General features: G+C 36.8%; 2 protein-coding genes across 8 annotated transcripts; both read right to left on the bottom strand.

Moving 5' to 3' along the window:
- Positions 1–1,077: 1,077 nt before the first annotated feature.
- LOC139151661 (probable flavin-containing monoamine oxidase A) lies at positions 1,078–18,603 on the bottom strand. 3 transcript variants are annotated; one of them, XM_070724597.1, is made up of 11 exons: positions 18,009–18,603; positions 16,113–16,200; positions 14,358–14,532; positions 13,531–13,645; positions 12,481–12,638; positions 11,883–12,063; positions 10,063–10,163; positions 8,906–9,076; positions 8,222–8,308; positions 7,561–7,661; positions 1,078–3,246 (listed from the first exon to the last, which is right to left on the bottom strand). In XM_070724597.1, the coding sequence occupies exons 1-11, from the start codon at positions 18,136–18,138 to the stop codon at positions 2,979–2,981; spliced, it is 1,575 nt and encodes a 524-aa protein (XP_070580698.1). In that variant the 5' UTR covers positions 18,139–18,603; the 3' UTR covers positions 1,078–2,978. The 3 variants fall into 3 exon arrangements, with proteins under 3 accessions (XP_070580698.1, XP_070580700.1, XP_070580699.1); XM_070724598.1 differs by lacking the exon at positions 1,078–3,246 and adding an exon at positions 3,910–7,016 and having other exon boundaries at positions 18,009–18,578; XM_070724599.1 differs by lacking the exon at positions 16,113–16,200 and having other exon boundaries at positions 18,009–18,578.
- A 361-nt stretch (positions 18,604–18,964) lies between these two features.
- Positions 18,965–23,340, bottom strand: LOC139151662 (LYR motif containing protein 1-like). 5 transcript variants are annotated; one of them, XM_070724601.1, is made up of 5 exons: positions 23,220–23,340; positions 22,144–22,319; positions 21,294–21,354; positions 20,714–20,745; positions 18,965–20,004 (listed from the first exon to the last, which is right to left on the bottom strand). In XM_070724601.1, exons 2-5 carry the CDS (start codon positions 22,291–22,293, stop codon positions 19,888–19,890), a joined length of 360 nt encoding a protein of 119 aa, XP_070580702.1. In that variant the 5' UTR covers positions 22,294–22,319; positions 23,220–23,340; the 3' UTR covers positions 18,965–19,887. The 5 variants fall into 5 exon arrangements, with proteins under 5 accessions (XP_070580702.1, XP_070580703.1, XP_070580701.1 ...); XM_070724602.1 differs by having other exon boundaries at positions 22,144–22,314; positions 23,179–23,340; XM_070724600.1 differs by having other exon boundaries at positions 22,144–22,314; positions 23,220–23,337.
- Between the last annotated feature and the right edge of the window lie 134 nt (positions 23,341–23,474).

Here is a 23,474-nt window from a genome sequence, read left to right on the forward strand (position 1 = left end):
CACAACTTAGATTTTACAGGTATACAGTCACCTGTAATCTAAATATGTCCATATATGGTAAAAGGGGCGTTGCTTGGTATTCAAAATGGCCATGTGAGGGCGCTGTTTTTAAAAAGCGGCCACAAAAATCTAACCAAGCGGTTAGATTTTCTCTTTCCATGGTAACTGTGGCGAAATTGGAACTGGTGACAGTATACCTTTAACAACTACATAATTTTCAAGTAGCAACTCAAATATGGCCGCAAGAAATACATGCACAAGCGCCTGGAATTTGATCGACCAAATCAATCCAAAAGGATTGAAATAGTGAAAATTTTAAAAACAACATGTCTTGATAATGGGACTTCAAAACATCTCTCCGAAGATTGGCTGGTATTTTTTTTATAAGAATAATTCAAAAAGTTGCAGCTGGGACTTTAATGTGCTATTTCTGTGTATGTGTCACCTCTAACGGACACGTAATGTATGAGATCGGATAATCGTGTTTGGCTTCAGTGGTTGTGACCATGGAAACAAACAAACAAACAAAAAATCAACAGGAATGAGAGAACTTTCACATCAAAAGCTGGTGCGTGTTTGCTCAGTAAATTCAGCAGCGCATCTAACAATCTGCGAAGGTATGCGTTTCTTTCCAATTCTTTTTTCCGAGCACTTTTTGCAGACACCATTAGTTTCACTGTTATCGAGGCGATTCGCTCGGTCTACAAGACTGATCAACTCTGCTCATCAAACAAAAACGTATTCGTCCGGTACACGAATTCAATCGCACCACGAGGACTTGACAATGAAATCTTGAAAGGGAATAGGAAAAATTAATGTTTGTCTTCCAAGATTGAGTACTTTTTTGTTCGGGAGACAGCAAAAAATGCCAATTTTCCCAAAATTCCACAACACCTTTACTTTCTGGTCATTTTGTGCAAGTTCCAGTTTTGATTTTTATATATTTTCACTCGACATATTTTTTCCGGTATCAACATCCACTACTCTGAAAATGCAATGGTCCAACGCGTTGACAAATGGCAAAGGTAAAATAACAATGTGCTACTCGAAAGTCACTGCAATGGTCCAAGAACAGCCTTACGATGCAAAATATTTTTTATTTTTGCCAATTTTTTACATAACAAACCAGTCAATCATGGAGAAAATTAAAATCCATTACAACACAGTCCCTCTATAGCTAGGGGATAGAGGGACTGTGATTACAATTATTACAAAAAACGTACTGTAAATTATATTTGGTACAATTGTATTAAACATATACAATCAAAAACAATCATTTTATATACATGTATATAGAAATAGCTGGATTCAAGAGCACGTTCACCTATTCCAGCTGCAATAGTGTCCTGAATGCAAACACCTGGCAAGTCAGGAATAATATGAAAGCAGTGGCTGGTGAATGCAATTCCTACATGTGCTGGCAAAATGTCCATGGTTTTAGGTGAGACTTTTCCTGGTGCCTCAGACTACAGCGTAACAGGCAATGCTTCAGCAAACTTGGTATTGACATGAGAAGATACTGAAAAATGCGCCTTTATACTTTTTTGAAGGCAAAGGTACAAGTTTATAAGTATTGATTTGTTTCCCGTGATTGTTGAAATGTCAAATTCATTTGCATTTACCAAAATAACCAATTATTATGCATGATACTACAGTTTGGAGGGCAATAAACCACAAAACAAAAATAAAAACACAAACATTGCATTGAAATGGCATGGCACTTGTGTTCTGTTGGGGATCTGACCACCAGATAGAAACAACAAGAAGAAAATTCAAACACTTTGTTAGAGTTGATGCAAAGAAATTTCTTAGATCTCTCTTCACCAGACATTATGGAAAGGGCTGATATTGACATGACAACTTGCATTTGCGCATATCAATACAAAGTGCTCAAGCTAAAATAATGATAATTCAGAAAAATACTGTGAATATTACAACACACATGGATCCAAAATTTATTCCACTTGTTTGATGTCTGCTTCACTTCCATAATCACCGTGGCGGCCATCTTGTCCACCATTTTACCACCTTTACAGCATTTTTGTAGTCAAGTTTGAAAGTTCAACATAAAAAGATAAAAGTTGCTATCATTGAACACTTATTTGTTGTCAATGTTGTCAATAATTTTGAGAAGTTCATAATTTCTGTCATCTACAACATGCACATTCTGCTGTGCTAACAGTTGGGCTGGTACAACAGTGAACCTTGGTGTAAGGAACAGTAACGTTTAATACAGCCTATCCCAAGTAACTTGACCTACCCTAAAAGAACCAGAGTTTATATTCTCTAAATTCTACCATATTTTTTTGGTCTTATCCAACAAAAAGAAAGGTAAGTAAATATTCTTCAGACCTACTGACTCTACTTTCTTAGGCATGTTACCAGAACCACACAATTTTATTTTTCATTTGGCCTCGTCATGTCACGCATCAACTTCTGTTTATAATTTGATAATTTGATTGTTTTGAATTTGATATTCAAAATACACAAATACCAGTGGCTTTGTCCCTTCAATCCTTTCACCCTATTTTCTTGCATATAAATCAATCCATCTGATTAAAAACAACAGGGACATACCATGGTCTGATCACAAAAGGGTGTATGTCAGCATATACCCGATATGTATGCTTTCCCTCTCAGCATCGAGAAAATACTGATCATCAGTTCTTTTAAAATTTCCAAGTACTAAAAAGGTTTTAAGATTGTACAGATGTAAATCTTACAAAATAGTAGCATAAAACTTCTATCAGAGAGATTGCAACGAAGGCGTGGCTATAAAATATCTTATTACCGTAAGTTTTTAGCAAACAATACTATTTGTGCATAGGCAAAAACTTGTGTAAATTGTTTATTTGAAGTTCTTGAATCACATGATTAAGATTCTTTTGATTTTCCAATGTTTTTAAAGTTGTATCAAAGAGAGTCACCTCCTGCATTATTGTGACCTTTCATATGAAAGTCTTTAAACTTTGACCTGGCTACATCACACATTTCATCCGATATACTACGTATCCGACAGCAACCAATCCAACGGCGATGATGATGTGGACGGCGGGGCCGTACCATTGTGACCTTTCCTCACCAATCACACACTCCTTCAATGTAACACTCTCCCTGTCTGCATCGGTCACAAGATTAGGTTGAAGGTCCGACATGATTTCCACAGCAGCTCTCCGTCCGGACTGAACGGCACCATCCAGGAAACCGACCCCAATGTTGGCAGTTTCTGTACCTGCCCAGTGAATCCTGTCAAAGTAAAACATAAAAATATTTTCATTTTATCCTATATACCTCTGCTTTCTCCCATGCTACTGTTTGACTGCATTCAGCTCAGAAGAAACACAAACTTAGAAATGAGCATTTTCCATCAAAAATATTTGTTGATTTCAGCGCATGATTAGTGCTGTTGCATTTATTTGCGACAGTCGTTTTTGAGTATTTGGAAACTCTACAAACACAAACGCATGTTGAAAGACTTTACACAGAAAGAATGTTCTCTGTGAACTTGGCTGAAACAATGGATGGTCCCATTATGGTAAGCATGTCATGTACATGTATGTGAAATCTTTGTGTTACAATAGTACATGGACTAAACTGTACAAAGAATATTCAGAGCAGCAGAGCATTCTTGTGTTGATTTCATCCACAGCTGATAGCTGATATTTAAGTGATTTATAAAAAACAAACAAAATGTGTTATATATATTATATATATATATATATATATTATATATATATATTATATATATATATATATATATATATATATATATATATATATATATAAATATATATTTCTTAATGGATTAAACATAATATCATGCAATTTACAAGGTTACCAGCATGGGTCAAAGGTCATGATGGCAGATTGCATTCAGGCATGTATGGTAAAATACTTCAGAGACTTGCATTTTTACTAATTTTTTTATTTTCAGAAAATATAAACAATGCGCATAGATCACCAATATTCTTATACAAAAATTGAAAGCTTAGACGAGGTTGCTGATGGTCAGTGATTAGGAGTTTCATAAACAGAAATGTCATGTTTTCAATGAAATTAATGACTTGAAATCCACACAGTCTCAACAAACACTTTCATAGCTCTTGTCAATATTCTGCAAATTTGAATCAAATTGAACTTTAATGAGTAAATGCATTGCACTAACTTATTTCTCTATTTCGTTTCTGAGAGAAAATTGGGAAAAATTCCCTAGTGAACATTATGGGTTTGTCACTGTTGTCAATAACTATTTGAACATGTCAACAATAAAGGGTTTATACCAGTTCACTGACAATTGCACAACTTTCTACGATTTCTTTTTAATAACAAATGTTTGTACAGTAAAATGGAAAAAAAATGAAACTGAGCATCCAATCAAAGGTTAAGTTGCCCATATTTGTGCAAATTTAACTGACCTGCCCCTTGATGAAGATTCCCATACAAGGGGAAAATCAAGTAATGTCACCACTTTCAGATCACACTCCAAATAATGGTAGCACTCTGAGAGGACTTATACGACTGCTACAACTAGCTAAATTGCTGTGATTTATCACATTTTTGTAAAACAACGAAGATTAATGGGAAGCACATCAGTGGGTGATTGAGATAAGTGATAACTGATAGAGAGATAAATGATAGAGATAACTGGGTGAGCTTGGGTGAGCTTGTTTCCAAAATCAAAGAATATGTCTTCAGCTTGATTTATATACCAATCAGGGAAAAAACATGATAGACATAAGTTTTTGAACATGAGAGCATCTCAATTTGAAATCAGACAGAAATATTTAATATTTGCCCTTGTTATGCTATGTCACCTGTGGCATAGCGGTATGGACAGCCTTTGCAACAGCGCCACCAATAGTCAGTTTCTATTTCCAAGGTTTCAGCTGTCACCTAACCAAGGACTCTAAAACCCAAACATTACATAACAAAAAAACTGCAAAGTGCCGTTGAGGGACAATGAGTTCATGTATGGTATGAAACTTCATGACACACTCAGAATTTAAACCTTATGAAAATGTAGTCATACAAAATTCTAAATTAAATACTCAAAACGCTTGAAATTTTAAATATATTAAATAATTCGCATCATAAATTGCATTTTCTGGAATGTAATAAAAAACTCCTAGCTTCCTATATATTGCAGTGATAAGGCACAAATGATATTGATAAATCACCCTTGTCTACATCTAATTTTGGTTCATTTAACTCATTTGCACACTGTGATAAAAAAAATGTACTTTACATAATCTCAACTTCTGCTCTACCATTCAGTGATGCAAGAAAGCTACTGTCTCAATCACACAACCAAATCTTTCTATGATCAAAATAAAAATAAACAACAGTACACGAACATATTTGATTGAGAAAGAAAAAATTGTTGCCAGTCCTTGCCGACTGCCTTAGCATCCAGTGTAACATTCAGGCAGACAGGAATTGGAAACTTTGCATTGCATGTCTCAACATATTTTGAAAATGATATTGCACTTTACGAAAACCCTGTATTTTCTTATCGGTCCCTTAGCACTTGACTCAAAAGTGTGCATCTGTCCTTCGATTTTCATCATGAATTTGCAAGATTTATAAGAAGGGATCAAAACAATGTTTATTCACCGTCACATCCCTCTGATATATTTAGCTTTATCCTCTCCTGAGATGCTTTACTTTATAACAATTTAACCCTTTCACCACCATGGTTTGTCCCAAATCCATTGTTTTCTATGGTAAAGTCGGACCTGTATACAGGGAACTGGGGGTGAAAGGGTTAAGGTAGTACGTGCCTTGAAACTGAAAGACTTAAACTTTTGCTCAAACTCTCTTCAAGGAAACTTTCATCATTCTCTTACCAAATCAAGAGTAAAAAGCTGGGGTCAGCGTGCAAAGTTTAGTAATAGAGATACAAATTTTGTGGTACCTGACATTTACCAATATTTGAAAATCAAAATGGCTGCCATCCGTGTGTCAACTGTATGGGGAAAATAACAGTACGACAGTGAATATGTTTCTTACTCAAAAGAGCTTTAAAATGAGCCCAAACAAGTGGTAGATTAGAGGAGAATTGTAATAATTTAAGTCCAAATATCTGATCTCAAAGCCCATTCTACCTTAAACTCAATTTACTGTAGCATTTGACGTCTTTTCCACCATTGGTTTTCCTGTTTGTGAAATATGGTTTCTTGTTCCACAACTAAAATCATGTTGTAATGCCTGGTACTTAACTCATCGACACACCCTGTATGTGTATGCTGTATAATGTAATTGTTGGCTGACACTGAATATTAGTCTTGACTAGAATTCATTTGTCAATGATAAAACTGTACATTATACACAATGTATTTTTTTTCCTTTTCTAGTACCTTGTTTTGCGATGCACTTTAGGGAGGAGAAGAAATTTACTTTTTTCCAGAACAATATATAGAAAATGTCATCAAAAGCAACAGCTATTGTCCATTTAAGATGCAGTAAAACATAATTGCACTACCAGGAGGAAATTTAGCACGAATGAAAAAAATCTGATGCTTGTCATTGAGGGCGCCATTCACATCACTCATGACTCGACAATCATCAGTATACAGGACTCTTTTACATGTACTATGATTGTATATATTCTTTAACCTTATATATTGCTTAATCTCTGAAACTTAACTGATCCGATACCCAATAATTATAATGATTATTATTTCTGTCAAAAATGTCTTTCTCAGCTTGTACACACTACTTGTATTTTGTATCCAATTAACAGTTGTTGAAATTAATGTGTTTAAGGTTTACTTTTTCTCTATTCATGACAGTTTAATTGTGAAAGTATTTTTCATGGTGGCATGAAGATGATATGACGATAAAGCTATATGGATAATTTTCCTGAAACATGTGCGGGATCGACGTCATCTTCAACAGCTTCTAGCTCTGGCTTTAGATTGGCCACAACCTCATCCGCAGCACGGAGGCCAGCCTGTATGGCACCACTCATAAACCCGGCACTGTGTGTTGCAGTTTCCGTGCCAGCCCAGTGCAACCTGCAGGTATACATGGGAAGGAGGCGCCACAGTTGGTGTGGATTGAGATGTTATGTATGGGATGTGACATAAGTTAGATGTGTAAACCCCTTCCCAGACTGAAAGATTCAATTGTGCATTGGGTACCCTGCAAACTTTGACCTTTACAACAACTGAAGGCACAGTGTTGCACAGCACATCTGTTGCCAAACAAAGATCTTGTTAGAACCAATCACATTATGACCTTGAGTTAATTGACAGTATACTCAGATAGTAAGACTGCCCCCACACGGTTGTTATCATGCAACATGACAATCATTTCAATCAAACTAAACCTAATTTTCTCTGTTTGGAAAGCCTGCTGCTGTCTTTTGTAGGCAGTAATACATTTTTTAATGCTGAAAACTAAACTGCACGTTAAGCCATGGTTGGCAGAGTGATACCAGTACACAACTGCGCCTTTCAGTCTAGCTAACACCCTCTGGGGAGTGAACTTTTTCAAAGATGTAAGTTACGTAAGTTTGCTGCAAGAAAGCCTTCCCACAGCTGAAGTCATATCACTAACCTGTCAAATGGTTTTCTGAGTGCTTCATGGAAGTACGTGATGGCCCCGGGCATCATCACGTTTACTGGACATCCACCGTTGTATGGCTCCTGTCCCCAGTCCTTATTGGAGAAATGAAACAACAAATAGTATGCATGATAAATTTATTAAATCATGCATCAACAAGAATAAAGTATGCATATACATGTCATTCAAATCAACCAACCAACAAAATCAATGAAAGTACAAATTTGAATTGCAGGAATATTGGAAAAGAGACTGGCAAAAAGCTTCACTTAAAAATGATGTGACAACAAAGCCAAATTGTCATGCAGTATTATATGTATTACGCATTGGTTGTTGATACTCAACGTCTCACACTTTCATGACATGCCACGTACAGCTGAAACCCGGATCACAACATTCTACACCTGAATATGTTAGTAATTCATGTATACCACTTTTGAGATGCTGCAAACGTCTTTGGGACTTGTCATGTCACATTTTCACAAAGTTGAGCGTTCACTTCAATATTGTACCTCAGAAACTTACAGCCTTTTTGATTTCCGCGTTGCAAACAACTTTCAACACTGACTCAGCGTAGATTATTGCACTGCAAGTGTCAGGTTTGCTCTATTGAACAGATGTAGATTGTTGGGATAAAGTTAGTTCCTCTCTTTACCTTGTCTGCATACTCAATGGGTTTTCCAGCCATCTCGCCAAAGAATTGACTCAGGTGATCCAAAACTGCTTGTTTTCTTTCTTCCGGCTGAAAATAAGAAGCATACGAATAAACCCATTGGGATAAACTTGAAAATTCATATTGAGTGACAGGCTAGTAGACCTGGCAGATTAGTGCATAAAACTGATGAAGAACATCTCCTATCCCTTTGGGCTAATGTGTTCTGCATACCCATAGACTTATTATCCTTTTCACCACAGTGGTTTGGCCCAATCAGAGTGTTTTCAATGGTTAGAGGACCTCAATACCAGGAAATGGGTTGGTCAGGTTAGAGAGTGGATGGTTTAGTGATCCTTTTTCCCTTGCATTTAGCTTTGAATTTTTGCAGTTTATAGTAGTGAATTTACACGTTCAAATACAGTACCAAGTGGTTGTGAAAGTCTTGTGCAGAAGGCTGTATGCGGTAAAACAAGAGCTCTTGCAATGTGAAAGAGGCACGGTAACGGCTCAGTTTTGTGAAGAAGCACTCATCCCTCTAGAGATTTTATGACAATGGTGCAAAATTAAAACACTACATTTCAAAAATCAGGTTCTGACTTAGTTTTTTGAAGAAAAACCAACACACCAAGAGTTGTTGAAACTATGGGCGCAAGCGAGCAAAATTTCGAAATCTGGTGGACTTACAGACACTTTACTCCACTGTCTTGACTTGTTGAGAAATCCAACCAAGGCAGGGTTGCCATAGCCACTAGTAGCATCATAGACCAAACACAGAGGACCACTGTCTTTTATAAGCACTGGGTCGCCATAGCTACACACCACCTCTCCTGATTGTCCGTTTTCCCGCCAAAATGTCTGTATAAAATTCATGAAAATACAAAAAACCCATAAATTTCTAACATGTGTACTGCTTTGGATGAAAAACTTAAATGTTGATGAGGACAAGTGGTCAAACAATGGAAAAGACTCAATCATCAAAAAGTATATTTATTACATGCCTCGTATATCGAACGTCGCGCGCTCCATAGGATTCAATGGTAACTCGCCGATGACGTCGCGGGCCGCATAGTCATCACTGGACTGAAAGTAAACCGGAACTATTTTCAACTTGAAAACTTTTGGATGTAAAAGTCCTGAAATTTCATGTTTTGCACAGAAAATCCGGTTTTTGGAAAATTTCGCATAAAAATATTGATAAACCGCATAACAGTAGTTTAAATATATCAATGCGCCATTCTATGATGAAAATCGTTCTATTTTTTACCGTTTTTCGTCTAAAATGAAAATAAAGCATTTGACTATAATTTGCCAATAAACGTAAATATTTTTGGTGCAAACAGAGTAAGAGAGGCATGTAATAAAAACATTATAGCCCAAACACGGGACTATGTACCCTCGGGGCAGGAGACCATTTGCCCTCCTTACGTCGGGCAAATGGTCACCTACCCTCGGGCACATAGTCCCATGTTTGGGCTATAATATATAATACTACCACAATTTTAACCCTTTCACCACAATGGTTTGGCCCAAACACTCTGTAATCATTTGTGACTGTGGACAAGTTTATAGGCAATGGAGGGTGAACAGATCAAAAAATCTATGCAGTGAATAAAAGTTCTCCTTTTTTACCTAATGAAATCATGTTGCAGTAAACTATAAAATTACAACATTGAGAAATTTACAATTTCTTCACACTTCACTTTCATGTAATACATTCAGTTATGATGTATTTCCCAGCCTAATGTGACAATTAAAGTAGACAGACTTGAACTAAATCCATCTCTTTATTTCAGTTCAAATGAGTCCTTACCCCTTGCAACGTAATGTAGACCCATACTTACATTGCTGTATGTGGCTAGAAACTTGAGGAGATGACCCACAGGTTGTCTCTGTATTAGTGACTGCTTTTCCAATGGAAGTGGCGGCTTGAAGTCAATTTTACCTGTGAATGGAACATTGTAACATACTTGACAGGGATGTTAAATTTGAAACTATCTGGCCAATTCTCAAATCTTATATCAATCTCTCAAGGAGTTAGAAAATTTCCCCCGAGAAGCTTGATCATGGTTTGTAAATTTTACAATACTATTAAAAATTACGGAGTGTCTATTGACACCCGGGTGTCAATAGCCAGAAGCTGACCTATATGGCTATTGACACCCCTCGACCCGCGACCCTACTCGAATACCTTCAGAACCGAGCTAAGCTACGTTGTTCATTTCTTGTTTCAGACAAGTTGATGCCCACTTTTTTGCTGTCGTGGGTACAGCTTTAATGGGGTAAAGTAACTTTGTAATGTTGTAGAATCATATCGACAGCTCGGGGTCAATAATTTTTATCCGCGGGCGAAGCTTGTCGAACAACATTTGACCCCAGTTGCGGAACCTTTGAACCACATGTGGTCAACATGCAGACATACTAAACACCGACAAGCACCGACAAGGACCAACAAGGACCGACAATAGACCGACAAGGACCGACAAGTGACCGACAAGTTGAATTAAAACCATTCTTTTTCGATGTTTTGGTTTTAAAATGTCATTTTCTACTATTTTGGTGAATATTTACTCAAGTGACAACGGCATTGAAGAAAGAGAACGATTGGCCGACAAGGAAATCGCGTATTGAAGCAGCTCTATTGGCCTTGCTGTTAAGGACCGACAAGTTGCCGACAAGTTGAATTAAAACCATTCTTTTTCAATGTTTTGGTTTTAAAATGTCATTTTCTACTATTTTGGTGAATATTAGCACAATATAATCGACTGAACAGAACGAATATACTGTACGAAATATTGGCCGACAACTTGAAATCATATATATCTTGAAGCAAGGTGTCACATATGCCGGAAACCAAAAAACAAATTTTAACTTGTCAATGACTTTTGGGTCACTTGTCGGTTTCTTTCTTTATACTTTTAGTTGTCGTAGCTTCAGATCTCTTTGTCGCTGTATTTTGTTTTGAAACTGTTCTTTTATTTCGAAACTGTATATATTTACAAAGATAGTAGAAAGTAGAAAGTAGTGTTTGAATGGCGAAAGTTCGAATGGCGAAAGTTCGAAAAATCGTTTTTCATTTTAATTTGTCGATGAGTTTTTGGTCACTTGTCGGTCCTTTCTTGACTTCATCTCTAAAGTTGAAAGTGAACTAAATGACGACGAAAGAAGCTTTTTTCGAAGGAATTTTTTTGGATTTCTATTGAGAGTATACGTTGTTTAGAATAACTAAGCTTAGTTTGGTCGAATTTGAAGGCCGACTGGCGAAAAAACGGGAGGGGTGTCAATAGCCAAATAGAGGGCCAGTTGGCTATTGACACCCATTGGTATAGGCCGCCTGCAGTAGCACTGTGGGACGCAAAATGACGACGAAAGAAGCTATTTAGAAGGAATTTTTTTGGATTTCTATTGAGATTATATGCTGTTTAGAATAACTAAGCTAAGTTTGGTTGAATTTGAAGGCCGACTGGCGAAAAAACGGGAGGGGTGGCAATAGCCAAATAGAGGGCCGGTTGGCTATTGACACCCGGATGTCAATAGCCAGGAGAAGCTCTATATGGCTATTGACACCCGGGGTGTCAATAGACTCGGCCTAAAAATTATTTCAATACTGTGACCTTTGAACAACAGAGACAACAAAGCACAACAAACTAACATGACCTCTGACCTGCTAAGTGAGGTGGTGCACTCATGATAACTCTCTTGGCTGAAACAGTTTTCCCGCTCTCTGTAATCACTGTGACTTGGTTTGGGTCCTCCTGGTTGATGTGTGTCACAGGCTCACCCAACCAGACACTGTCTCGTCCAATTCTGTCAGCTAACTTCTCTGATACTTGCTGAGCTCCACCCTAAAACCGAAGTCAGAATTTAGTGAAACCAGGGTAACTTACTTTCTTGGATAAATACATAATCTTATGTACTGGATCATACAAAAAATTGCTGAATTTAAGACTTATTGTTGAAGCCGAATGAAAAGTGGTGATCAAAATTGCAGCTTGCAGAAATAGACAGCAATTCTTTGATAGAAATGAAAAAAATAAGTTTAAAAATATGCATTCTCGTGATCCACATGGTGACCAAATCTCAGGACCATGCTGTAAAAAACTGGCAGCGCAAAATTTGTTCTAAATTACTACATTTTTGCTTTTGCCAAAAAAATATTCATGTGACTGGAAATTCCAATGTATGTACATTAGTATGATTAGAACCTGGGAACCCTGGACAAAACCCATTTCTTAAACTTATGAGAAGATCAATTCAACTACCTTGATTTTGAATTCTTGGCTGGCTCCCTCACTGGCTTCAATCATGTTGTTCATACCTCCGCTAGCTCTGCCGTAGTGTAGGAAGTACAGTAACGACATCTCCGTGCATTCCATTCCGAAGATGATCCGGACCGCAGCATTAACAGCTTCCATGGCATCTAGAAAATGAATATGCAGTGTGACACTGCGTTAAATCAGTCTTTGAAGGTATCCCTTTTTACCATTGGCCAAAAATTTCTTGTCTTGGTTTGAGCAACATTGTGGGTGGGAGACTACCTTACAAGCTTGACATGACTGAACAAAAAGTCACACAAACGTATAATCATCTCTCAGAACACAGTGGTGTAAACTCTATGACACAATGTGAAATAGTTCTAAAAGACCAAAGACTTTATGTGATTAATTATGAAAGAAATCTAGAGAGGAGAGAGATTTACATGTACGATGGAAAGGAGAAAATTACAAGATTATTAATCAATTTTCTCATCATTTACACATAAAATGGAGATGCTTGCCAAGTTACTTTGTATAACAAAGATGTTCAAATAATTAGTTGGAATTCTATGATGAAATGTACTCCATGTAAACTGAGCCTTAAGATAGAATCCATACAAATCTTATAGGATTAAATTTTCCTAACTGCATAAAAGTTTCTATAATTGATGATTGTTTAATCCTTTGAACCCTGACCCCTGACCCCTGGTGACCTAGTGTTCTCCACAGCTGAATTTGAAAAACAGAAGTGTGATCAATTTACCAATGGTAACCACTGTACGTAACAAATGTATAATTTGCATATTAATTTTGTTGTTAAGATGTGTTCGTTTGTATGGTTATTAAAATTTTGGTAGATTGCTGGAAAAATATAGAGGTGGACTACACATCGAAATTTCCCTTGTTGAAAATCCTGTGAACTGTGAAATGATGCAACAATCTATCCCTAAACAGGGTGAACAGATACATGCCTGTATCTATACCTGGGGGAGGGGGAGGGGGGGTAATTTTTTCAATTTGTTGGTAAACATTACAAAAATAAATCCTCTTTCTTACCCTTTGTTGACAAATGTTTTCTTTTGAAAGTTTCCACTGTCATGCTATCCCATTCCAATGCTTTCTCTGCCTTGGCTGGATTTTCCAACGGCACTTGTTTCATCATCTTTTCAACCTTTAGAAAAAAAGAAAATTTTCGTCATTTTTCCAGATTGCAGAACCATATGAATTGTGGCAATAAAGTATACAACATTTATGTGTGTCCATTCTCTGTGTGATTCCTATCTGACTGCATTATGTTCTATTTAAAATTCACACCACAATAACAGTTCATGCTAGTTTTGAATTTCAAGGGTATACGTTATTATTATTGATGATGAAAACTGGAACCAAGTTGATGTACTTTCAGTTCAGTTGCATGGAATCATATCAGAAGATGAAAATGTATCCATCAAGCACTATTTAAACACTTGACTATACACACCAACTGCTGTCCTCTCAAACCAAGTGCTCACAAACTGCTGTCCTCACAAACCATGTGCACACAAACTGCTGTCCTCTCAAACCATGTCCACACAAACTGCTGTCCTCACAATCATACTGCGCATGGAAAATGTCATGTTGCCACTGTCAGTACAGACAATATAATGCTAAAATGCACACATCATGTACTTTCAAAGTCAGCTTACCCCATAGATAAAATACCATCCAATGGTACTCATCAACTCATAGAATTTAACCACATCATACACCGATCACGCAAGTGTTTTGCCAGGACATTATTACTGATTCCTCTTTGAGTGACGTACCTTTTGAAGTCAAACTAAACATTGTTTCATCCATAAGTACACAAACGAACAATTTTTAGATTCAAAACTGTCACTCACCCTGTTGATGAACAGCTGTAAATCTATCAACGCAAAGAGAGAGAGTGAAGGAATGTTTGATCTGTAATTTCTGATCTTACTGTCACCGATCTGCATAAACTTGATCCCATCTGTGTACTGCTTGTAAGTCTCTATACCCAACTCTTCCAGCAGATTGAGTATGTGAGGCTGCCCTCTTGAGACAGAAAAAAAAGATGGGTATCATTTCCTTCAGAAAAAACTTGATGAAACATAAATCTTGTGAAAATGTGACATAATTTAATTGATATTCAATGCATTCTTTAGAATTTTTGTTCTATTTGTCGCATATAGTTTGTTTTTTTTCTACCAAATAATGCACCTGAAACATTCCCAATGTTCACACATGTTAACTCAGCCTGCATGTATGTATTTTTAACTTTGAGCACCAAAGTCAGATTATGTTGCCTTTAGAGAATATACACAGTCAAATTTTTTTTTTGATTTATGCCAAAATTTTGATAACAAACTGTAGCCAATGATATTTGATGTCCATTTGCCCAAAATTGTATAAAAAAAATCAGAAAAATTCATAAAACTTGATAAAATGTTGCACTAAATGTCAATCCAATAGTGAGTAATTCACATTTACAGCTTTTTCTTAATTATTTGTCAAATATTTTGCCTTACAAATAGTAAATTATGACATGCAGGAAAAATGTTTTACATGTGCTTTGATTGTTTTATATTTTTTCATTCAAAGCTTTTGTGATGTAACTTGATGGGAGAGCAAAGTATTGCTGGCATATGAAATGGTCTTTGACCTTTACTATGACAAAGTGCAGAAAGTTTGTTGAACTGCAAAAGATTTGCCATTCGATTTTTTTAGAATAAATGCAATAGCAATTCCCTGCAAACTGTTTCATTGTCTTGTCATTCTCTAAAACACAATAATTTTTCACTCCAGAATTAAAATAACATAATTTATCATTTTGAAATGGCTTTAATAAAGCATTTTTGTCAAACTATTGTCTGCTTCCTTCCATACACTCTACGACTGTATTTTGCTCATGTCTGATACTCTTCATATGCTGATGATGAAAGATATTTCTTGAACAAAGGATGTGAAAGTGGTAGGAGATTGCTACATGTACCGGTACTTTGTGATGCTAATCTGTGATCAAGTTTTCTTCCAACAACATACACATTTTTGAAAGATTTTGCCCAACCAATATCAGGTGTCAAACCTTGTCAAAAATTTAATGTTTTCAGAACCTTTAATTTTTGACAACGGGGAATCCAACATTGCGTAAAATTTAAAAACGTGCAGTTTAGAAGTTTTACTTCTCAAATTCACTCTGTATCGAAATCGTTTCTTCAAAGCCGATAATTTTTGCTGAGGTCTGGAAGCCCTGGTCAATATGTGTATTATGACTGCACTGATTCATAAAAGGATACCCTGGTAAAAATAGCCGCGTGAAAATGGTAAAATATGCTGGTTTGTATCACCCTTATGCAAACACAATGACGCTGTTTACACAGGCTCTATATGATGCAGTGCTATCTACATGTATGACAATATATTGCTCCTAGTTCAATAAATGAACTGAAATCCAGTACAGCTTGTACTTAAATGTGAATCCTGGTGTTCAAACCAGGATATGCTTTTCTCAAAAACACAAAGACACTATTTATGACCACGATCCCTCCATGACCGTGTTATGATCAAATCACCTACTGACTGTACTAGAAATGATGGTAATAAAATTATGACTGTAATAGTATTATCATTGTTACCTGCCGACCCACTGCCCTCCAAGATCCCATTTGTCTTTGCCTCTGGCACCTTGCAGTTCTACTGTCAATGTTCGTCCACCAACTCTTTCTAGAGCACATTGAAACAAGAAAACAAAAAGGTTTACTAAAAAAATTTGAGAAAAATGCTGTTGATTGGAAGTAAGCGTCCTAGCCTTGTCTTTACCTAAAAGGAGAGCAAAACAGTAGACCAAATTTTTATGTTTTGTGTTGAAGCTCTTTGTTGGACATCTTGACAGTTTGGTGATTTTTTTGAACATATTAGGTAAACATGTTCTGGGAACCATGGTGCTATTTCTGTTGTGCTTTCATCATATAGCTGCTTTGATGTACTCAAAAGGACTCAGGTAACATTTGACTATAAGAACCTCTGTCAAATTTACCACTGAGGTACCAACCTTAACAAAAAACCTGTCACAGTCATAATTAGTTGATGATTTCCATCATAAAATCATAGGTAAACGTGTATGACATTGTCAACGCAGTATAATTTTTGGGCACTGCAAACCCCCGAAGACCATCTAGCCTCCAAACAGATTATAGACTGTTTCTGTCATAGTTAGAATTGTAATTTCCAATGATTCTTTTGAAACTTTGTGACACTGACAATTATTAATACAAGTGTTATTTGTTTACCATGATGCTATTTTGAAATCTGACTGCAGAGTACAATTTTTGGCATCACAGCTGATGAAGTAAGATGTGTATGACTATTCAAGATTTTTACTCAAACATTAGACTGAGGGTTGCGACAAAAGACAAATGTATAATAAAGCTCATATAACATGTCAATAATCAACATCTTTGAAAAAGTTTTTTTTTTAATTTCATACAAAAACTCATTTCTGATGCTACAACAGCAACAACAGATAGCTTGGAGGTAATTTTCATTGTGATATGCTTGTATAAAGAAGTACCCTCCATTTGCGCAGAAAGAGTTGTTTACGAATCTCTTCAAACACCCAGTGTTTTATTTCAGGAGAATTTCAACATTTCAAGGAATGTAATTGAGCTGTTGAGCATTCTTTGTTTGACTTTGACCTTAAATTTCTTGAGCAACTAGCAAAATGTTGTAATGAAGAAAACAGCACTGGATGTTTCCTGGCAGCTGACAAGGCTCTCAAAATGTTTACAGTATTGTCCTTTGTTAATGAAAGCTTTTAGGTGCTAAATACTCTTAGAACTAGGTAAAATGAGGAAATATCTCCTCTTTATACAAAAAAATTCTCCTAAAAATGAAACTTTTACACATCATTTTTGGATCCCAACTGCTAAATATATTCTCTTAACTCTAGAATCATACGTTCATCTTGCAAACTTGTGGCTGGTAATTATAGAAGTTCATTGCCTCAAATTCATTAAAATTCGAAAGAAAAATATGTCTTGCTTTTCGTTATAACTCTAAAAGGATTCAAGCATTTAGAGAATCTCTTACTGGCATAAGTCACAAATGATTCAATATCAACATTTCCTATCCTGGACAATCAGGAAATTTGACCAAGCTTTTTTTAGGAATACTAAATTGTGAGATGCATTAAACAACAGGTGTATAGGTCAAACCTATACACCCACCCCAACACATCCCACAAAGACCAGCTACCACCCTGGAATTTAGAGAGAATGTTCTGAAAGTTGCCAAGTCAAATTTGAAGTTTGTTTACCATGGGGCATTTTAATGGAAGTTACTGTTTGTCAATAAGTAAAGTGCGTATTGTAAGGAAAACTCGATTTCCATGTAGCTGATAAGAGGTAACTTGTCTTGTCAAATGCATTTTAAGTGACGATATTTTGTTTCTCGAACCCCCGACTTCACTTTCAGTAAATAACAAAGCAATTTGTGTTTTTCAATAAATATTAATAAACAGGGCATGCAAATACCTTTGGCTTCCAACACCAATACCTCACAGTCAGGGTCGATCTTCTTCAGTTTGTCGGCGGCTGACAACCCAGAAAGCCCGCCCCCGATCACGACGACATCGTAGTCACATCCCGATGTCGACATGGTCATGGTACAGTCACTCGATCGCAGCCTGCGGTCACAACGTGCGGAAGTCAGACCATGAGTTAGTTTCACTACGTGTGTTTACCGGATGCAGTTCAAAACCCCGGGCTCTGCCAGATGTATGGACCAGACTGCACGTAAACGCAACCCAATATTGCATGTGGGCTACAATATTATTGCAGCCAGTTGTCAGCCCAGATGGGTGTTGTCACCACGGGCCGTCGGAGGGACTGTAGTCTGTGCTGCTGTTGTTTATGATCTTGTACTTCGACCCGAACAGTCCACAAATTTCGACCTCCGTGTACTGTCCAGTCGTCCCGCGAGCTTCTATGCATTGTCTTGTCGGGCGTGTATCATCCTGTTCTCGGAGCAAGTTAAACTTTAACACATAGGTGAGCTTTTGCCGGTAGTACACGGCGCACCTGCCAGGTAAGCATGGCTTCCAGTAAGTTAACTGTTTGGGTCAAAGGTTACATCATACGGTTTCCCAGACCCAGATAGATGCCAGTTTGATGTGATAGCGCATGAAATAGGCAGTTTTTCAACGATATCACCACCGAATTTGGAGATTAATCCCAACGCACTAAGTTTGAGTTCGTTCTGGTTTTTATAATGTATTAACTCGAGTTTCAACCACCACGGTTCATCTCAGTGAGAGCTTAATGATTGGCGCCATAAAGACACTGCCGTGGGAGGGCGCTATATATCTGCATTCAACGGGGACGGGACTCAGTGCTGGGGTGTGCAGGGATGCATCCTTTCGAGTGACACCAGAATAAACTTCATTCAGTTCATTTCAACATTTCAACTACTGACATGACAGACATATAAGTAGTTGTTTTAGGATTCAACTATCAGCTCTTTTATTGTCTGATTGTATGATATAAACCATGAACAAGACATTAAGTTGAATTGTTTACATATTGTCTGTCACTTTTGATTTTTTCACCAGTTTTTTTGTACGTCATGTGCAATGTCTTGTTCTACTCCCAGAAGCATGTTGAAACACCTAATTAGTTTGCAAACAGAGCGTCTAAATATGTAAAATGTTCTGCATTTGTTTACATACATATGTACAGGCACTAGGCCAAGTTGACATGCTCAACACTGAATATCTACACATGCTTTTATAAGTACAAACTGCTTTTGACAAAAAATGGTGAAAAAATCATTGAAAGTCATATCTGATGGTCCTTTAAGAACACACAAGCAATGATGAATAAGGGAGGTATGTTGCGGCATATAAAAACTCTGTTATCAACAAGATGGGATATATAGTTGTAGCTGATATTGTTAGACGTAGCATGACTACCTTGAGCAATATTAAAAAACATTCAAATATAAAGAGTTTATTGGTTCAATTGAAATCACTCTTGAATTGGAAACGTTTATATTTCATGAATAAATTACAAAATTGCACACAGATCATTGGTACACAAATTGTGAATTTCACTAAATGTTCTTTCCTATATGCTATCTATAGTACAATTACTTAACTTTTCACAGTGCAACAAAAGCAAGAACAAAGACCACCTCCTACATCAACAGATGTCACACTGATGAAAGCATAGCTGTCATGCTCATACTTTTTTACTCCCCTCACACACACTCCAACCCCCCTCCCTTTCACCAAACATGGATCAAACTAATTAATACAAAAAGGTAGCACCAATTCTGAAGGTGTGCAGGCAAGTTGGATGTTTTCAGAAAACAAAAGGAGGTAGTGAGGATGATGACATTGTGGTAACTGTATCTTCATTCATTCTCATCATGAGAGTGGAGATAGACAGGTTTTGCTTGTTTTCTAAGTCTGTCTTGAAATTTCTTGCCTCTGCCGTGTGAAGGAGGAAGCCCCATGTAGGGTATGTTTACCTGTGTATTGGGAAGAACAGCCAGTATTACATTCATTATAAAGTCTATTGCACTTGCTCTTCAAGTTTTCAGTAAAACTTGGCTTTGTTGAATTGGTTTGCACCTCAGAAGTGAAAGACTTGAGACTTTTGCTCAAACTTTCCTCAATTAATTATTTAACCATTCCTTTACCATATCAAGAATGAAAATAAGGGGTCACTGTACAAAGTTTGGTACTAGAGAAACAAATTACCTAATATTACGGATATTTGAAATTAAAAATGACAACCACCCCTTAACTCAATGGGGAACAGTAAAATAAGATGGTGAGAATTTTTCTAACTCCAAGAGCTTTAAAATGAGCCCAAACAAGTTTTAATATCTGTCTTCAAGCCCCATTCTATTAACTGTATGTAAACTTTTCAATCCCTTAGATAGGATTTGATAATAACAGTGATATTCAGCAAACCAATAAGCTACAGTCTTCGGAGACCCTGCACATTGCTGGAACTATCACACTGGCTTAGTTGGACACTGAACAAACACAAGAGTGCCCTCACTCACCTCTGTTGTTAAATGCAATTCACAACAAAGTATTGAGTCTTTGAAACACTGCTAAAATCATTGTACAGCTTATGAATATGCAAATTCTTTGAGTTGTAAACTGACTTAAAAGAGAAATCAGAATTTTTCAGTTTCTAGATTGCAGGAATTACAACAAACTACTTACCGGTCTAGGATATGGAATTTTGTAGTGTAAAGCTGTAAAAAAAGAAGATAAAATTACTTCTCAAAAATAAACTCGGTGAAGCGCCTGATTCTCCATAAATAAACAGATATAAATATTGTAGCCTATAATTTGACAGTAACAAAGCTGACTTGATAATTTTTTTTAAGAGTTTCATCAAATTACGTATGGCAAGATATTCTACAATAAAATTCTTAAATACAGTCTGTCATTCCTTGTAAATGAAGTTTCAACAAGCTAGGTGCTGGGGAGAAGCATATAAGGGCTGGAACAAATGGTGAAGTTTAAATGGCCGAACCACTTCAACAAGTGAGTACATACATTGATATAATGTTAATTGTCACATGATCAGTGGTTTTGCCTATACGTTTTCATTTGTGATTATACAGATACATTTTTGAGCAGTATCCACTTGTTTTAATGGACTAAATATATGGCATATATATGGGTGAAAGAATCGGTAATAGCTGACTTGATACTGGTAATACTGAATATTTCACTGTTTTTCTGATATCAAGAAGAGATTTTTTTTCCCCATTTTGAAAAAAAAAATTAACTTTACCGAGTTCAAGTCTCACATTTGCTTCCTTAATACAAAGCTGAATTTCTTCTGGATCTGTCACCTGACAAACATAAAGAATGAAGAAAAGATAGTCTTGAAAAGGCTTTCAAAGTGAACTTTTATACTGGATGGCAGTTAAACTTAGTAATGCAGAAAGTGATGATTGTAAAATTGTTTTTCATCCAAAATGACAAATTTGGTTTCCAAAAGTGAGAGCTACATGATGTGTGGAGAACAGGTGTTGCAAAACATCATAATACCTACAGAGGCCTAAGCTGTGCATATCAATTTGTAAGCAGTTGATTAATTTTGTACAAGGTATGGGCCATTAAATTTCAGTAGGGCTAGTCGGAATGATGAAATCCAATTTTTTTTATATTCCAAACCTTTTCAGATTTTCGCATACTTTTTTTAAAAAATTTCCACATTTGGGAAGCTTCACCTCCATATAACATTTTGCTTTCAAAAAGCTGTATGTATTTTTCCCAAAATTTTTGCAATGCAGATTTAATTTCAATATTCAACAACTACACAATATCAAATGGTCCACCCTAAAGTCATATAGGTTGTTTCACATCATACATTTGATATAATGACATATATACCTCATGTTTTCAGAACCAGTCAGCAGTGTTTGAATGTTCCGAGCCAGTGATCAGTTAAAAACATGCTGCAGCTGTCAACAACAGAATCAGCTATTGATTTTTCACAAGAATCATTGCCTTTTAAGGATATTGTACCTTTGTTTTTTTGGATTACTGGCAAGCTCATTTAATGATGTCAATGTTATATGCTTCTTCAACAACGTTCAACAAAACCAAATCGAAATATCAACAGATGCTGTACCAACCTCTTTATTTCTCTTGAAGAGCGTTCTGGCTTCATCTTTGATGTACTTTCTCTCTGAATCAGAGTCACTTTTCACGCCAGAGGCAGATTCCCAGGTACGTGCAGTCTGAAGAATTCTACGGTAAAGTCTCAACACTTCTTTTCTGGCCATTGAATCATTATTCTATGGGACCTACCCTCAAGGTATCAAAAAGAAATATAGATTTATAGCTTGATGCTTTTCAATTTCTTTCAGTTTATATATCAGCAGCATGCTATCTTTCAAACAGGGTCATCTTGAAGTCATAACTTACCATACATAGTTTTTAACATAATATAAAACAAAGGTTTTCACAAGAGAAAATTGTATTTTTGTTTGAGAACAAGAAATAGTTTCTCAACAAATTGAGTATAATGCAGCAGTCAATGTAATCCACGAGGTACCACACCTCTGGTGATACGGGACAAATGTGGAGGATAAGACCGTGTTTGCCATGAAACTATGCCTGAGGGGTGGGGCAATTGCCTTATGTTGATCCCCTAGTCACTTTCACAGACAAGTACAGAAGAATGCCCCACCCATTTGGGTGCGAGAAATGTGGGGGGATTTACTTGTTTTAGGTGGGGATTTTTCAAATTGTCTTGCCCCAGGGGGTAGGGCATTTGACAAATTTCATAAGACTAATTTCAAATCTCCAACTATGCCCCTATGGGGTGGGGGAATTGACTGCCGGAGTCTGCCACATAAATACAGAAGATCAGAATATCAGTTTTGAAAATTTTAGCGGCCATTGATTCAACGCCCACATTCCCAGTACACTCACATTCCTTTCGGGGCGATGCTCGCCCTTTTGAATGTAGAAACCCTCCCCCGAGCTCCTTGTGCCGCTGAAGTCCAATACTGGCAATAGCCCACAAAATGCATGCACACTTTAGGCCCATGGTTTGTTTACACATGGAGGTAGTACCTCCATGGTTTACAGTATTCAGCTGACTGTCATTTTGTAGAAAGCGAAAGAACGGTTTATGTGGAATGACCATGTACTTTCCGGCATACCTACACAAACTTGTGAGCTGTCGTGCTGCAGATAAATTTACCTATCATACGGTGCACCTTCAGCATGTTCAGAACATGGCATATATTGGTCGACTTGCGTCCTACTTTGAACCACAGTCCCTCTATCCACCACGGATCTTCCACATGTGATACGTGCAGTTCAAATTATTTAAGATTCAGATTCAATCACAGGTTATTCCAATTCAACTTGCAAGTGACTTTTGTTCTTTGTTGAGAATATATGGTACCCAGCAATATCAGAGGTACGCAAGAACTAACCTGTTTGCGACTATGCT

Source organism: Ptychodera flava, chromosome 15 (genome assembly GCF_041260155.1).
Source record: "Ptychodera flava strain L36383 chromosome 15, AS_Pfla_20210202, whole genome shotgun sequence".
In the NCBI taxonomy this organism is placed as follows: domain Eukaryota; kingdom Metazoa; phylum Hemichordata; class Enteropneusta; family Ptychoderidae; genus Ptychodera; species Ptychodera flava.

What these genes read in the sequence shown, in the direction of transcription:
- LOC139151661 (XM_070724597.1), bottom strand. Translation starts at nt 18,138, where the DNA reads ATGACCATGTCGACATCGGGATGTGACTACGATGTCGTCGTGATCGGG. An exon ending in GGAGGGCAGTGGGTCGGCAG is followed by an intron (nt 14,533 to 16,112) that starts GTAACAATGATA and finishes TTCTGTCTCAAG; the next exon opens with AGGGCAGCCTCACATACTCA. An exon ending in GACAGTGGAGTAAAGTGTCT is followed by an intron (nt 8,309 to 8,905) that starts GTAAGTCCACCA and finishes TCTTATTTTCAG; the next exon opens with CCGGAAGAAAGAAAACAAGC.
- LOC139151662 (XM_070724601.1), bottom strand. Translation starts at nt 22,293, where the DNA reads ATGGCCAGAAAAGAAGTGTTGAGACTTTACCGTAGAATTCTTCAGACT. An exon ending in TCTTCAAGAGAAATAAAGAG is followed by an intron (nt 21,355 to 22,143) that starts GTTGGTACAGCA and finishes TATGTTTGTCAG; the next exon opens with GTGACAGATCCAGAAGAAAT. An exon ending in AAATTCCATATCCTAGACCG is followed by an intron (nt 20,005 to 20,713) that starts GTAAGTAGTTTG and finishes CCCAATACACAG; the next exon opens with GTAAACATACCCTACATGGG.